Source organism: Schistocerca piceifrons, chromosome 1, assembly GCF_021461385.2.
Source record: "Schistocerca piceifrons isolate TAMUIC-IGC-003096 chromosome 1, iqSchPice1.1, whole genome shotgun sequence".
NCBI classification, from domain to species: domain Eukaryota; kingdom Metazoa; phylum Arthropoda; class Insecta; order Orthoptera; family Acrididae; genus Schistocerca; species Schistocerca piceifrons.
The window spans coordinates 489,889,118-489,905,366 of NC_060138.1; the positions used below are offsets into that span (position 1 = coordinate 489,889,118).

The following is a 16,249-nucleotide window of genomic DNA, read 5'->3' on the forward strand; positions in this document are numbered from 1 at the left end:
TGTGTATGATACATTTATGAAAGGTGCATAATTATGTTTCATTCTGACACTGCATTAATTCTGTAAATATTAGCAGTTCCAGTTTACTGTAATTATTTACATACTTTAACAATCTCCTGACAATTGGCCATGGAAGTGAGTATTATATTCAAATGTTCTATGTTTTTGATGTTATACTTTCTGACTTTTTCCACACCCATCAGAATCATCTTATTTTTGAGTCTATGGAACAAAAACAGAATCTAATCTAACCTATAATCTAGCTGAAAATGTATCTGACATCTCTAAAATACAATTTTATTCCCTTTTTTTTATGTTCTCTAGCTTAACATATACTTTTTTGCATCTTACACAGTTTCTATATTTTATGTATGTGGCATTTTAAATTTAATGATGCCTGAATAACATGGGTAATGAAACTTACTGCTAGTCGATGTTTAAAAATTGCTATTTTCCTTATAAGGTCTCGACATTTTATTCTGACTTTCTGATTTGTCAGAAGATGCTGGATTATTACATCGGTCATATTTTCTCTGGAAAATGTAAAAAACAAACATCACTTTTGTAAAAATACCCTACAACTTATCTCTTACAACAAAACACTGAATTTTCTACACACACACACACACACACACACACACACACACACACACACACACACACACACACACACACACAGAGAGGAAGAAAGAGAGTGAATGAGAGAGAGAGAGAAAGAGAGAGAGAGATTTTTTTTTTTTGGGGGGGGGGGGGGGGGCTTATACATAATTGCATAAAATCCATTATTATTAAACCTTAATGAATTGAGAGGAACATATTTGACCCCTAATTTTTTAAATTTATTACTCACAGTGAACCTTCAGCTGCTAAAATGTCAAGTGATTATGAATAATAACACAGGTCATTATTCTTTAAAGGTATTTTTTGCATGCTATTGATAATAAAAACAAATGAGCATTGCAGATTATGTGTCATGCCTCATATGGTCACACTGTAAGTGAATCTGAATGTTTCCAGTTCAAGGTTACTTGCACAACTAACCTGAAGAAGCATCCAATGTAACCAGTGCTTAGTCTGTCCAATCTCTGTGATTTCTATCACTATTGCAATTTTTTTTTTTTTTTTTTTTTTTTTTTTTTTTTTTGAGCAGGTGCTTCCAAAAGATAATGCTGCCAAATAACTATATACACAGTTGCAACAATCAGTAGAGGGAACAAAAATGGCAGTTTGGTCAGCACAAAAGGTACTGATTATAATACATCTGAACTTTGTCATAATAAGCAGCATGTTAAGTAAGAAAGATGGGCTTCTCATATCACTACAGGATGCTGAGAAATGTACAGTTATTTCTACTGGTTTGTTATGCATAATAGATCATGTAGAATTCAAACAAACTGAACAGATGCACCTAAATGGATACAAGTTAGTACCATTTTACTGTAGGCATAATACGAGTAATGTAGGAGTAGTTGTATACACAAAAACTGGAATAATGTTCCAAGCTGTAGACTTCAATGAATAAAGTATTAAATCTCTCTTTTAGTGCTTTATAGAATTGGGAACATACAAGACAGCAGTTCTGACAGTCTGTGTGCCACCTACAGGAATTTTTTTAAAAATTTGATTAAGCAATTAGATGGCATACTAATAAGACTTACTAAAAAAAAACAAGGAAGTGACTGCATACAGAGATTTTGATATAGATTTCATCTTGGATAATTCTGATCAAGGGCACCTAGAATCACTGATGTCCAGCTTTGGTTTGACTTCCAAAGCAACATTCCCAAACAGTGCAACAGTGATTGATGATTTATTTCTAAATTCTACTGCCTTTCAAGAAATAGATATAATCCCTATAATAAATGGTTTGTCCCACAGCAATCATCTAATGGTACCAATATGGCATCACCATCAATTAGATTTAGATACGAAGAGAAATTGACACTTTCACAATGATTAATACCAAAGACATTTACTGGACCAATAACAGGAAGAAGTTTAACAAGGACACACAGTAGATGATAATTTAATTATTTCTAAATCTATTCACACAATATTATGAATTCAGTTCTCCTCTACAAGTCAGAAACAATTACAGTGGGAACTGAGACAATAGGTGGCAAACAAGCATGATCAAAGTGGCTTGTGCCAGGAAGAGAGACCTTTATTAAATTCAGAGAACTAGATCTAATCAAGACTCAAGGGTGTACTACAAGTAGTACTGCATAATTATTCACCTTGTCATCAAAATCGCAAAAGCTATCCACTATGCTCAAAAAATTCAAGAATACAAGAAAAAAATCAAAGGCAGTTTACTGCACTATTAGCTGCTGAGCCACCACCTCTCTGCACAGACTTCACAACATGTGGCCAGACAGGCAAACCAGCTGCCTGTGAGAATCTGCTGGCAGGTCTAGAATACTGTTGACATGGCATAGCAAAAGGGCTCAACCCACTGCAGTGGCAAGCTGAATTATCTCGTGCCTTAGCCTGATGATGAGCACCTTGGTCAACTATTTGACCTAAAACAGCATCCTGCCGTAACAAAAGTAGGCTAAGCAACTATAAATACTTGGCGTCCATAATCTAGTAGTATCTTGTTTCCGACTGCTGCAAACAACAAGACGTACTCCATGCCAATTGATGGTGAGTATGAGGGTGTATCAGCTTCATCATCACATCTTATCACCTCATCCACTAGCTGCCAATCAGCAGGCCATTGGTAGACCTGGTGCTACTGGACTCGAATAGTGCCATACAGCTGGGCCCACTGCCAAGGTGACACTGTCCAGTCTCTGGATGTCTCCAAGGGGTCTGGGGTTCAGAGCATCATATCAGTCATCACATACTTGATCAGTTACCACAGCAGCTGGCTGTCAACACACATACTGGCAGACTGCTGACACCTCAGGTCAGCCACACATTTGCAAGGTCATACACTAATGCTGCACTCAGCTGAGCTGATGCTCCTGCCCAGTGACGATATACTACTGCAGCTGAGTATGTTGCCTTGGACTTCACTGAGGCAGCCATGGCTGCCTGGGGAGTCAACGAATGCAACTGAGGCACTGCCAAGAGACTGTATGAGCTACTCAACGAATAAAGAACGTTTTTGCTAGTGAAGCATTTCTGATTCAGCTGCTTGAGGAACTGGCAGTCAGCATTCAATGTCTTGCACGCCATCCTGAGTCGACCGTCCCAGCAAGTAATAGTGACCGCACTTCCAACGATATTACATAAGCATGACATGAAAAAATTCAATAAGGCAAATGGTGCTCAGCTTCCCGACAAGAGTAGCAGCAACACATATGATGTTAAATTCAAATCATTGGTCACTAAGTTCCATGAATGCTTCCTAACTACATGCAACAACAAAGGGACACAAAAAATGGACCATCAAAAGCAGATTCATTGGACTTACTTTGATAGGCATTGCATACTCCATAACTAGATATCAGTTCTGCCAAATCAACTGCCAGAGAGATCACAAAAACCATTAGGGTAGTAATTCCCTGTTTATGACAGTATTTCAACCAAAGTTCTAAAATATTGTGTAGCTGCATTCATTCACTCACTCACTCACTCATTCACTCGCGTTCTGTATATACGATCAAGAAAGAGAAACATTCATCAAATAGCAGAAGCACTGAGTTGTCGGCAAGCACACAAAAAGAATGAAAACTGCTAGCTTTTGGAAGAAATTCTTAAATAGCTTAAGAACATTCTCTCTCTCTCTCTCTCTCTCTCTCTCTCTCTCTCTCTCTACCCACATCCCTGACAGTTCTCTTTCTCATAAAAGTATGTGATATGATTTGCCTCCAATACCATGCCAAGTCAGTCTCCACATTCTGAAGTTAGCAGAAATGGCTTGATTGCACTACCAATCTGCAGCTGCCTCCTAGGCACACCTTCATACTCCTGCTCCACCAGTGCTGTGGACGGAACCAACTTAAGGGCGCCACAAGTCACACCTGCCGTATTTAGTTCACAGTCTAATTGCTGTACCTCAACACTCAACCTCTGATACTACTGTGTACATACAGACTTGGCCTACCTCATGGATTTGTACTGTTTACTGATATGAATTGTCATTGAAAACTGAGTTAAGTCAAACAAAGTTTATCTTACATTACTTGAGATCTCAATCTTTTGCTCTCTGTCACAGTAACCACCAACTCACTGGCATCCACCATGGGACAACCAAACATCTGGTGTCAATGGAAATCTACTTTTAGTTGCTGCTTGGTTCTACTTCTTCCCGAATTGGAACATAAGTGACATTGTTTTGTTGGTTGTCTCACTTCCCACCAAGAACATTGGTTTTGCTGTTTTTGGTTTCCACATTTCAACAAGCATATTTGCTGCATGTGTATTTCTTGTGGAATTATGGAATTTGCTGTGCTTGCCTGCCACACTGATACTGTGTACCAATATTATTGTGCGTATTTCAGAATATTTGTCCCATACCTGGTGGCGAATATGTAGTGACTTTAATCGGCACTTTCTTCCAGTATAGCTTAGTGGTTGCGCTCTATTTTTGTACTGTTTGTGCATGTGTGTGCGGGAGGAGGAGGGGGGGCGGGGGGGTTCACACGTGTGTTATCATTGCCAATGACCCACAAGAACTGTCATTAACTCAGATTATTCAGTTGCAGGCCAAAGCAACAACAGCTTATGGAATCCATGAACAGATTGCTAGCAATGAAAGAAAAACCCTGTGGCATCGCTCCAGTAGCCACAGCACAACAGCCAGCAGCATCTGTTTCCACATCACTATTCCAGGCATTTGATTCTTAACAAGAAGAATAGTTTTGAGTACCATGCACAGCTCGACTTGCACTTGCAGGTGCCTCACACTGAAGGTAGGGAAGGCAGCCATATTTTATTGCAACAGTCAGTGTTTTAGTGTACCAGTTAGCTTGCAAACTTTTTCTCACCAGCCGCCCTTAAAGTATTACTTAGATGAACTAACTGCTGCACTCGACAAGTACTATGATGAGCAGAATAAGGTGGCAGTTGCATGTTACAAATTATTTTGCTTGTATAGGCAAGCCAAACACATAATCAGTAGGTGGCTACTTACATGGCATCACAACCTCAAGTGCATGTGTGGATGTTACTACAGTGATGCCATCGTTACGCTAGGGACACTGTTAATCAAAATGTGTCAGATCATTACATATGCAAACAGATTCTTAAGTATCCTGATCATAGCTTGCAACAGGTTTTGGAAATGGTGGAGCACCAGGACTTGTATGACAGTGTGGCGATGGACTTTGATTCTGCTCCTATTTGTGCTCTTCACAGTAATGGTAAACAGCCTTCGCTCACAAGCCAAAGCAGTAATGTAAACAACAACAGTGTGCTTGGCAGTAGGCTAGCATGGTTAAAGCCTGTGTTCAGTGTTTCAAGGCACATAAGCAATAGTCATGGTCCAGTCACGATGCCAAGTGCTACCACTGTGGCGAGCATAGACAGATTCCGTCTGTCAGCATACATGCAAATCCAACAATCACTCAGCATGTTCTCCACTGTATCAGTCAACTGATGTTAACGTAATATTTACAATGCCAAGTAGTAGTTCTAGTATTGTTCAATGGGAGCCAAATGCAAAGGCAAAGAATTTGAAACTTCTTCCATCCAGTGTCATGCTAATAAATTATTTGTCACTTTGCAGCCTGCAAGACACAGAATACATATGCAACTGGACATTCGCGTGTCAATGACTCATTTGAATAGAAGCAAATATGAATTATTAGACAAGCACAAGCTATGTAAGTCAAAGATGACATTTTCTGCTAACAATGGATGTGACCTTCCTGTGCTATCTATTTGCAGCTTACCTGCCACATTTCATTACAAAAACACAGTTTTGTGTTCATGTGACAGTGAAAATATTTCTGGCATTGAGTCTCCGCTAGCTGCCCGGGTCAACTTACACGCGCGTGCCACATTGGGTCCATCTGATTGGCATCTGTCATCATGCCTGTATAAGTGAGAAACCATAGCAGTCCTGGCAGTCAGTGAACTCCTGACGACAATGGCGGAGATGGCCATTGGAAGCTCAAGGATTTTATTCTAATTGACGTGGCTTGAAAACCAAGAATGTTTTATTCTTCTGATCTGTTTGGTTTGCACATTCAAGACAATGTTCTCTCTGTGAACTCTTCTGTGCCTATGGACAGGCCATGAAAGACAATGTGCAACCACGTATTGCTAAGCATGGCCCGCAGCTCGAGGTATCAGAGATTAAGTGGCACAGGAATGTTTGGCTTGGCACGACATTGCTGTGACTTCCCCTGTAACAGCCAGTGGGCAGGCAGCAGAGGAAGTATTTCATTTAATGATACCATGCAACAAAACTCGTGCTTGCCGCACCCACTTATGGGATCTGATCATATGCCATTATTTTTGCTTCGGCACAACTTATTGGTTCAGCACTGTGTCATTCTCTAACATACAAACAGTGATTAGTCCCGTGTGGTTGTGCCACAGTTGCTTTAGAAGGAAGTTCTCTGCTTTCTCCATCAAGGGCACTGGGGCATTGTACGTACTCAGCTGCTTGCACACACTCAGCTGCTTGTCAGAAAACACTGCACGTGGGTCAGCATATATGCTCAAATAGAACAATTGACATCACAAAATCTGGCATGTACAGAACAACAGTTCGCTCCACTACAAAAAATTTTCGATTGGCTCAAGTAAAGTGTCCCTTGGCAAAGATTGCACATCATTTTTTTGTGATTATCTACTGGAATTCCTGTTGACTTCTTGTTGTGGATGAATTTACAAGTTTCCGTACGTGGTGTCCATGCAAGTTTTAGTGCTCTCTATCTTGTTCTACTGTTCCCTGCCATGCAACTGCAAATTGCTAGCAGAGCTCCTGCATGGAACCAGCATATGGCACTGCTCCAGCTGCTGCATCCTCCACATAGGTTGGGCCTTCCTCCACAACACTCTAAGTTTAATGTGCATGATTTGGTATTTGTAAGAGGTTTTAGCCGACACAGGTCCAAGGAATGTGACCTTATCACCTGTCTTGGGGCACTCACTATATGTTGTCCAGGATTCCACAAAGCTGCAAAAGTGCCCTCAAAATCAAGTTTGTTTTTGTGGGTTGCATGATCCTGCCACAGGTTTTTCATTTGCAGAGTCAGTGTACATAAGGACTCCACAGCCTCAGCTGCCTTCATCTACCTCAGGTCCAGTGCTGGACAATGTGCCCAGGATGCTGATGCAGCACTGTCACCAACATTGCCGTGCCAGCAGCTTCAACCATGGTGGATGAGACCGCTCACCCTGCCACCTTCCAGTACATCCTTGTGTGTGAGTGGACACCCTTATGGCTGGTTTTTCAGTCAGTGTTCCCAGCCATTCATAAAATGAATGCCGAGATGCTTGTAAGGGTTTATCATCAACTGAAGTTCTGGCTCCTGCCTCCTCAGTCGCATCTGCACCTACAACACACAACGGCCAAGAGGTTTGTGGAGAGGAATGTACTGTTTGACATTGATACCACGTCAAGACAGTCTAAGTTCTGAAGCTAGCAGCAACCATGTCACTGCACTGTGAACCTGTGACTGCCTCTGAGATATGCCCTCATCATCCCACACAGCCAGCACTGTAGTTGGAGCTGACTTACAGACGCTGCATGTAACATCTGCTCAGTCTAGCTTGCAGTCAAATTGTTGTGGCTCAAAACTCAGCCTCTGCTCCTACTGTACACGTGCACTTTTCCTAGCTCATGGATGTGTACTGTTTACTGATCTAGACTAATCACTGAAAACTGAGTTAAGTAAGACAAAGGTTATCACACATTACTTGTGAGTATCAATCTTTTGCTCTTTGTCAAAGTAACCAAGTCCATGGCTTTAACAAGGGCAAACACACAATACAAGAGGAAAGTTCTGGCAGGATATAAATATGTACTGTAGGTGTAAAGGAGATAATGCCCTGAATAGGAGAAGTGTTGAGTCACCAACAGGCACAAAGAAACAATGAAAACCTTAGAAATCCTTGAACGAGCTAGAGCGTGTGGATGCCTCCCACTCCTCACACACACACACACACACACACACACACACACACACACACATGGTGAGAGAGAGAGAGAGAGAGAGAGAGAGAGAGAGAGAGAGAGAGAGAGAGAGCGCACACATTCTAGCTCATTAGAGGATTTCTTCCAAAAGCTAGCAATATTTTCATTCTTTTTTGTGTGCCTGTTGATGACTGAATATGACTCCTATTTGGTGAGTGACCTGAAGTGTTAGCATTCTGCCAGACCTTTCTGAACCACTGCATGATCAATAGCTCATGCCACATCTCCTAGAACATGATCTTTGGCATGAAGGGGATGTGGTGCGTTTTCCTGTGCGTGCCCAGAGTCCGTTTCCGGGAAGTTGGTGTGATTCTGTAAGTAAAACAGGATTAGTTTTGGATTATGTCCCTGGGAAATTTTATTTTGGATTTTGGACTGAGGTGAAGTTTCACTTGGCCACCATTCTAGGAGGGTAGGTCTCTGTAATACTAATATAATTGGTGCAGAGTTCGACACTGTGTGTTTACCTCCTCATCACGCTGAGGCTCTCCTTCAGACATTACATGGTTTTTCAGAAGTGTTGGCACGTAAATTAGTGTGACTAATCATATGGAATATTGGATTTTAATTTCTGACCATCTTCCAGTCAGGAAGATTTATTAACTAGGTTCTGGTCTAACAGGAAGTTACTTATCTTAAGCTAGTTGTTGTGGTACAAGCTCTTCCATAATCGTCCACATTAGTCTCACTGCTGGTGAAGTACAAGCCCCACAATGTACACTACTCTGGTCACTAGGTACTGACTGACTCTGAGCTAGAGGCTAAGCTAACTGCAACTGCGACTCCCCCTGGACTGCGACTGATGGCTCGACTCGTCGACTCTCTAGATGACTGACAGGGACTCACTGGGTCCTCCAGTCTGCGGCGGCGATCTAAATACTGTCAGTCAAGATGACGTTGGCAGTATGTTGCTTGTGAGTCTTTATTTGGCCTCTCTCCTGATAAGCACGTTGCTTGCACCTACTATTAATCTTCTAGCAATCTCTTTGCCAAACTGTGTGCTGATGTCAGCTTATACCAGCACAGTTGGTGCAGACAAACAGCTCGCCCTTCTTTTGCAACAGGTTTAATGGAGTGGATAGCTCAGCAAACTAAAATATATCTCATAATGAGCAAAGGTAACTTCAGAAAGTTTGACAGTTAGCCCCACTTGCCTCAGATGCCCCAAAACCAGTTGCAAATGCTCCAAATGTTTGGGAAGATGGCACTGTGAAAAACATCATCCTAGTAGTTATACGCACACTTGAACTTCAGGTCTCCGAGCATGCAACTGAATAATCCAAAAAGAACTGCCACCCCGGTAAAAAGACTGAAAGGCATCCAGTTGAATTCATGTAAGTACCAGTCAGTGCAAAAAGCCTGTGTAAAGACCAAAAACAGAAAAATAGTGGGCCCCGGAAAACCATGAAAAACACCTGTCTAAATCACGAAAAGGGGCAGACTCCCAGATTACTTTATGATTAAGGACACGATAGTCAACAATGGGTCTGAAACTGAGCTTGTATTTAACATAGGTGAGGTTCATCACCCAACTGTCCGCATTTTCCTTCCACCTACATTTTCTGTCCTATGTGACGGTTAAGTAGTCACTGTTTCCACCACATGGCACGATTTGAAGCTGAATCTCAATTGTCTGCTGAACTTCTTTACAATCAGGTGTAAGTGGGGGTGGTTGCCCTGGGCAGTTACCTTATAATCTTAGGGTGACTTATTACAATTGTTTTATCTACACTGCCAGAGTGTAATCTGATGACATAAGTTTTTACTGGTTTACTTAAAAGTTACTTCTCTGTTCATCAGGCTATCATTGGAGCACGTACCCTCTGGTTGCTTAGAAAAGCAGGAATGTGGTGAGCATCATATTGGGCCTGCCCTAAGTAATTTCAGGGCTGTTTGTCTGGACCACATTGTCAATGTGTGGTGGTTTCACACCAAGCAGCTTTTATTATTTTTCTTTCCTTTCAATGACTTCTTTTATGTAAACCTGAATTATTTGTTGTATGTTAGTCAAATACATTCTAAAGATGTTTATTGCCTTCCTGTTTAGAAGACTGGTTTCCTATCACGTTATGTTTGTTATAAAACATCGTTGTTTGGGCATTCTCGAGTTCTGTACTTAATTGTTTATTTTTTTAAAAGAGAATAAGAACCTTGGAAGAGATTGTTTTATTGATTTTAAGTAACTGTTCTTAATTTTTTTAATCTAGTTGGATGGTTTGGTCTTAATTTGTGAAGCTCCTGTTGGCCTAATTGGTAAAATTACTTTTCCTGAGGAGTGTTAATAAAAATCTTGATACAAATGATATTCAATCCTTATTTTGCCTGGTCCTTTCACTCCCAGGCAAACTTACACCAGTAATGGGTACCACTTGTTGTACTATATGTACAAGAAAGAGAACCTTCAGAGATGTGGAATTAGTCAAGATATATATCAACAAGATACAAAGAAATCATAGAAACTTAATATGTATACGTTAGTTAACAATAAAGTATCACTATGCTGCTTAATGCTATTCATACTTATGCCATCTACATTTCATTGAGTTCATTAGTAAGAAACCTGCTACTTTGGAAAAGTTACCGCCTCCTCAGTTTTACTATATAGCTGCTGTTTCTCTGCTAGACAAATATTGTATTTTCCAAAGACTTTTTTTTACATCTGTAAATACTGAGTTCTACTTATAGTACAACCTTTTTTTAAGAAGGCATCTCACAACAAAATACTGAAACTCTTTTCTCAGAATAGATGATAAATGACTTTTTTCGCATTCAAAGATGAACTTGCTTATTTATATTTATATAAAAGCAAGCAGCCTTGTCTTTGAATATATAAGTGTCATTTATCAATTATATGAAGGTTGTAAGACACCTTGAATACAAAACTTTTCTTGGTATAACCTTTGAGCAACAACTCAATTTGCCTTTGTTAAGGGCATCTCAACTGAAAATGCAGAAATCAAAAAGTAAACTGTGTTTACAGTGCAATATTGAAAACAATTTCAGTTCCATGTATTTGTGAAAACATCTTTGAAATTATGAAACAGTGTACAAATAAATGTGCATAATGCACAAATGTAAAAATACAGTATCCCAGACAGAGTTCTGTACATTGGGCGCGACTGCTTCTCTTGTCTACAACACAATTTTGTAAATGTTCCTTATTTGCCACAACATCTAATTACTATAAGAGTATTCAGACTCAAGATATACAGATTCTGCTTAATTCTACTGTTCTTATTCAACTGTTTTTGACTTTGCCAGTATATGGTCAAATGGTAACATTCTGTGTAATGTCACACAACTGCTTTTTCTGAAGTATTAAATAAAAAGAATAGCAAAGTAGTGTAAGAAGAAGAGCAGTGGCTTTAATCAAAAGTGTAACTTTTTTCCTAATAAACACATAAGTATATAAAGTGATCTAGGAATATTTCCCATAATGAACAGTGTGAATACATTAGCACTAGTCTTTTACTGAAGTAGCCTGTAATGGCTGTTTCTGTTTAATTTGGTATCCATGAAGGCTCTCTTTTATGATGACATTTACAGGACATGATGCATGATGAATGTCATCATTATCATCATCATCATCATTTAGTTATCTGCCTTGTGGTATGTTTAGACTTCATGGCCCTCCATGCTTCTCTGTTCATTCTTTGATACCGTCCTTGTGATCTACTGATGTCATCCAGCATCTGGTATCTTCTTCTGTCCTTCCCTCTCTTCCCAGGAATAGAACCTTTCATTGCCTCAACCTGAAAAGTAACCTACTCATAAAAAATATTAAATATTAACTGACCCATGCCATCAAATATAATCTTTTCTGTGGAAAACAAAGGTAATTATAGATCAATTCTATCATTCCTGTCTTCTGCTTTCTGCTCCTCAATGGGGAAGGGGTGGGGATTGGGGAGAAGGAAGTAAGGATTGGGAGAAGGGGGCAGGGGGAGAGGTGTTGCTGTTCACAAGCAGTTATGTGGCATGGAAATGGGATGTAATCTGTTGAAATAGTTCATGGGTGTGATCTGTTGCACTATGGCTCATCTCCGTCATCAAAATTGAGCTGGTCACACCGATCCTTGTAATCTACAACACTGTGGAGTGCAACTGGTGACTCTGGTGGTAGTAATTTTACATGAATCAAATTCTAATGGTAAACTGCTGATACAGTGAAATGTTGAATGCTCAAAGCCTGCATTACTTCAAAATATGGATAAATCAGACTGCCCTAATGATGTGGACTTGATCAAACACAGTGTCCTGCCTACCTCCGGTGTGACTATGGTGTACACAGCCTGTACAAGGTCTAATGGCATCAAGGTTATATGTTAAACTCAACGATTCCATTTGTCAAGGTAATGATAGTGCTCTCTAGTCACCATAGTAGCTCTCTCTCATTCTATTGCTCAATACTGTATACAATCACAATTGTTGTTGTTGTTGTGGTCTTCAGTCCTGAGACTGGTTTGATGCACTTCTCCATGCTACTCTATCCTGTGCAAGCTTCTTCATCTCCCAGTACCCACTGCAACCTACATCCTTCTGAATCTGCTTAGTGTATTCATCTCTTGGTCTCCCTCTATGATTTTTACCCTCCATGCTGCCCTCCAATGCTAAATTTGTGATCCCTTGATGCCTCAAAACATGTCCTACCAACCGATCCCTTCTTCTAGTCAAGTTGTGCCACAAACTTCTCTTCTCCCCAGTCCTATTCAATACCTCCTCATTAGTTACGTGATCTACCCACCTTATCTTCAGCATTCTTCTGTAGCACCACATTTCGAAAGCTTCTATTCTCTTCTTGTCCAAACTAGTTATCGTCCATGTTTCACTTCCATACATGGCTACACTCCATACAAATACTTTCAGAAACGACTTTCTGACACTTAAATCTATACTCGATGTTCACAAATTTCTCTTCTTCAGAAACGATTTCCTTGCCATTGCCAGTCTACATTTTATATCCTCTCTACTTCGACCATCATCAGTTATTTTACTCCCTAAATAGCAAAACTCCTTTACTACTTTAAGTGTCTCATTTCCTAATCTAATTCCCTCAGCATCACCCGATTTAATTTGACGACATTCCATTATCCTCATTTTGCTTTTGTTGATGTTCATCTTATATCCTCCTTTCAAGACACTGTCCATTCCGTTCAACTGCTCTTCCAAGTCCTTTGCTGTCTCTGACAGAATTAAAATGTCATCGGCGAACCTCAAAGTTTTTACTTCTTCTCCATGAATTTTAATACCTACTCCGAATTTTTCTTTTGTTTCCTTTACTGCTTGCTCAATATACAGATTGAACAACATCGGGGAGAGGCTACAACCCTGTCTTACTCCCTTCCCAACCACTGCTTCCCTTTCATGTCCCTCGACTCTTATAACTGCCATCTGATTTCTGTACAAATTGTAAATAGCCTTTCGCTCCCTGTATTTTATACCTGCCACCTTCAGAATTTGAAAGAGAGTATTACAGTTAACATTGTCAAAAGCTTTCTCTAAGTCTACAAATGCTAGAAACGTAGGTTTGCCTTTTCTTAATCTTTCTTCTAAGATAAGTCGTAAGGTTAGTATTGCCTCACGTGTTCCAACATTTCTACGGAATCCAAACTGATCTTCCCCGAGGTCCGCTTCTACCAGTTTTTCCATTCGTCTGTAAAGAATTCGCATTAGTATTTTGCAGCTGTGACTTATTAAACTGATTGTCCGGTAATTTTCACATCTGTCAACACCTGCTTTCTTTGGGATTGGAATTATTATATTCTTCTTGAAGTCTGAGGGTATTTCGCCTGTCTCATACATCTTGCTCACCAGATGGTAGAGTTTTGTCAGGACTGGCTCTCCCAAGGCCATCAGTAGTTCTAATGGAATGTTGTCTACTCCCGGGGCCATGTTTCGACTCAGGTCTTTCAGTGCTCTGTCAAACTCTTCACGCAGTATCTTATCTCCCATTTCGTCTTCATCTACATCCTCTTCCATTTCCATAATATTGTCCTCAAGTACATCGCCCTTGTATAAACCCTCTATATACTCCTTCCACCTTTCTGCCTTCCCTTCTTTGCTTAGAACTGGGTTGCCATCTGAGCTCTTGATATTCATACAAGTGGTTCTCTTCTCTCCAAAGGTCTCTTTAATTTTCCTGTAGGCAGTATCTATCTTACCCCTAGTGAGACAAGCCTCTACATCCTTACATTTGTCCTCTAGCCATCCCTGCTTAGCCATTTTGCACTTCCTGTCGATCTCATTTTTGAGACGTTTGTATTCCTTTTTGCCTGCTTCATTTACTGCATTGTTATATTTTCTCTTTTCATCAATTAAATTCAATATTTCTTCTGTTACCCAAGGATTTCTATAAGCCCTCGCCTTTTTACCTACTTGATCGACTGCTGCCTTCACTACTTCATCTCTCAGAGCTACCCATTCTTCTTCTACTGTATTTCTTTCCCCCATTCCTGTCAATTGTTCCCTTATGCTCTCCCTGAAACTCTCTACAACCTCTGGTTCTTTCAGTTTATCCAGGTCCCATCTCCTTAGATTCCCACCTTTTTGCAGTTTCTTCAGTTTCAATCTGCAGTTCATAACCAATAGATTGTGGTCAGTATCTACATCTGCCCCTGGAAATGTCTTACAATTTAAAACCTGGTTCCTAAATCTCTGTCTTACCATTATATAATCTATCTGATACCTTTTAGTATCTCCAGGATTCTTCCAGATATACAACCTTCTTTTATGATTCTTGAACCAAGTGTTAGCTATGATTAAGTTATGCTCTGTGCAAAATTCTCCTTTCTCATTTCTTCCCCCCAATCCATATTCACCTACTATGTTTCCTTCTCTCCCTTTTCCTACTGACGAATTCCAGTCACCCATGACTATTAAATTTTCGTCTCCCTTCACTACCTGAATAATTTCTTTTATCTCGTCATACATTTCATCTATTTCTTCATCATCTGCGGAGCTAGTTGGCATATAAACTTGTACTACTATAGTAGGCATGGGCTTTGTGTCTATCTTGGCCACAATAATGCGTTCACTATGCTGTTTGTAGTAGCTTACCCGCACTCCTATTTTTTTATTCATTATTAAACCTACTTCTGCATTACCCCTATTTGATTTTGTATTCATAACCCTGTAATCACCTGACCAAAAGTCTTGTTCCTCCTGCCACCGAACTTCACTAATTCCCACTATATCTAACTTTAACCTATCCATTTCCCTTTTTAAATTTTCTAACCTACCTGCCCGATTAAGGGATCTGACATTCCACGCTCTGATCCGTAGAACGCCAGTTTTCTTTCTCCTGATAACGACGTCCTCTTGAGTAGTCCCCACCCGGAGATCTGAATGGGGGACTATTTTACCTCCGGAACATTTTACCCAAGAGGACGCCATCATCATTTAATCATACAGTAAAGCTGCATGTCCTCGGGAAAAATTACGGCTGTAGTTTCCCCTTGCTTTCAGCCGTTCGCAGAACCAGCACAGCAAGGCCGTTTTGGTTAATGTTACAAGGCCAGATCAGTCAATCATCCAGACTGTTGCCCCTGCAACTACTGAAAAGGCTGCTGCCCCTCTTCAGGAACCACATGTTTGTCTGGCCTCTCAACAGATACCCCTCCATTGTGGTTGCACCTACGGTACGGCCATCTGTATCGCTGAGGCACGCAAGCCTCCCCACCAACGGCAAGGTCCATGGTTCATGGGGGGACAATCACAATTATACAACCAAAATGGCTCTAGAGCCACTATAACAATAAGCTGTATTGAAGGGAATTGGAATAGTGCTTGCCAAACTTCAATAGTGGCTCTTTCTCAGTCAAATGGAAAAGGAAGAATCACTGTGAAATAAAAATAATGGCAACACACAGTTAACAGCAAACACATCCAACTGATAGTAAGTGTTCAATACATATACAGAGCAAATACCATTTGAGTATGACTCTTGATGCATCAATCTGACATATGTTGAGTATGGTTGCACATCAATGACATACGTCTTTCTTACATGCAGAAAATACACCGGCAGTTTCTTCGTACTTTGAAGTACTGAGCCATTTATCTTACTGAAAAAAGTTAAGACTACTATGTTTTTCTTAAATGCCCACTCAGCTCTGTATTGCAGAGTATCATTTCTGTGTAGTATCTTCAACT

The 16,249-nt window shown here is 40.3% G+C and overlaps 1 protein-coding gene across 3 annotated transcripts in view; it reads right to left on the reverse strand.

The window, feature by feature from the left end:
• The window catches only part of LOC124795389 (intraflagellar transport protein 122 homolog), a 242,550-nt gene that overhangs the window by 168,222 nt on the left and 58,079 nt on the right, over positions 1-16,249 (reverse strand). For all 3 annotated transcript variants that reach the window (XM_047259406.1, XM_047259414.1, XM_047259422.1), the window contains one exon: positions 425-533. In XM_047259406.1, the coding sequence (XP_047115362.1) occupies positions 425-533 (109 nt within the window). The remainder of the gene's footprint in view (positions 1-424; positions 534-16,249) is intronic.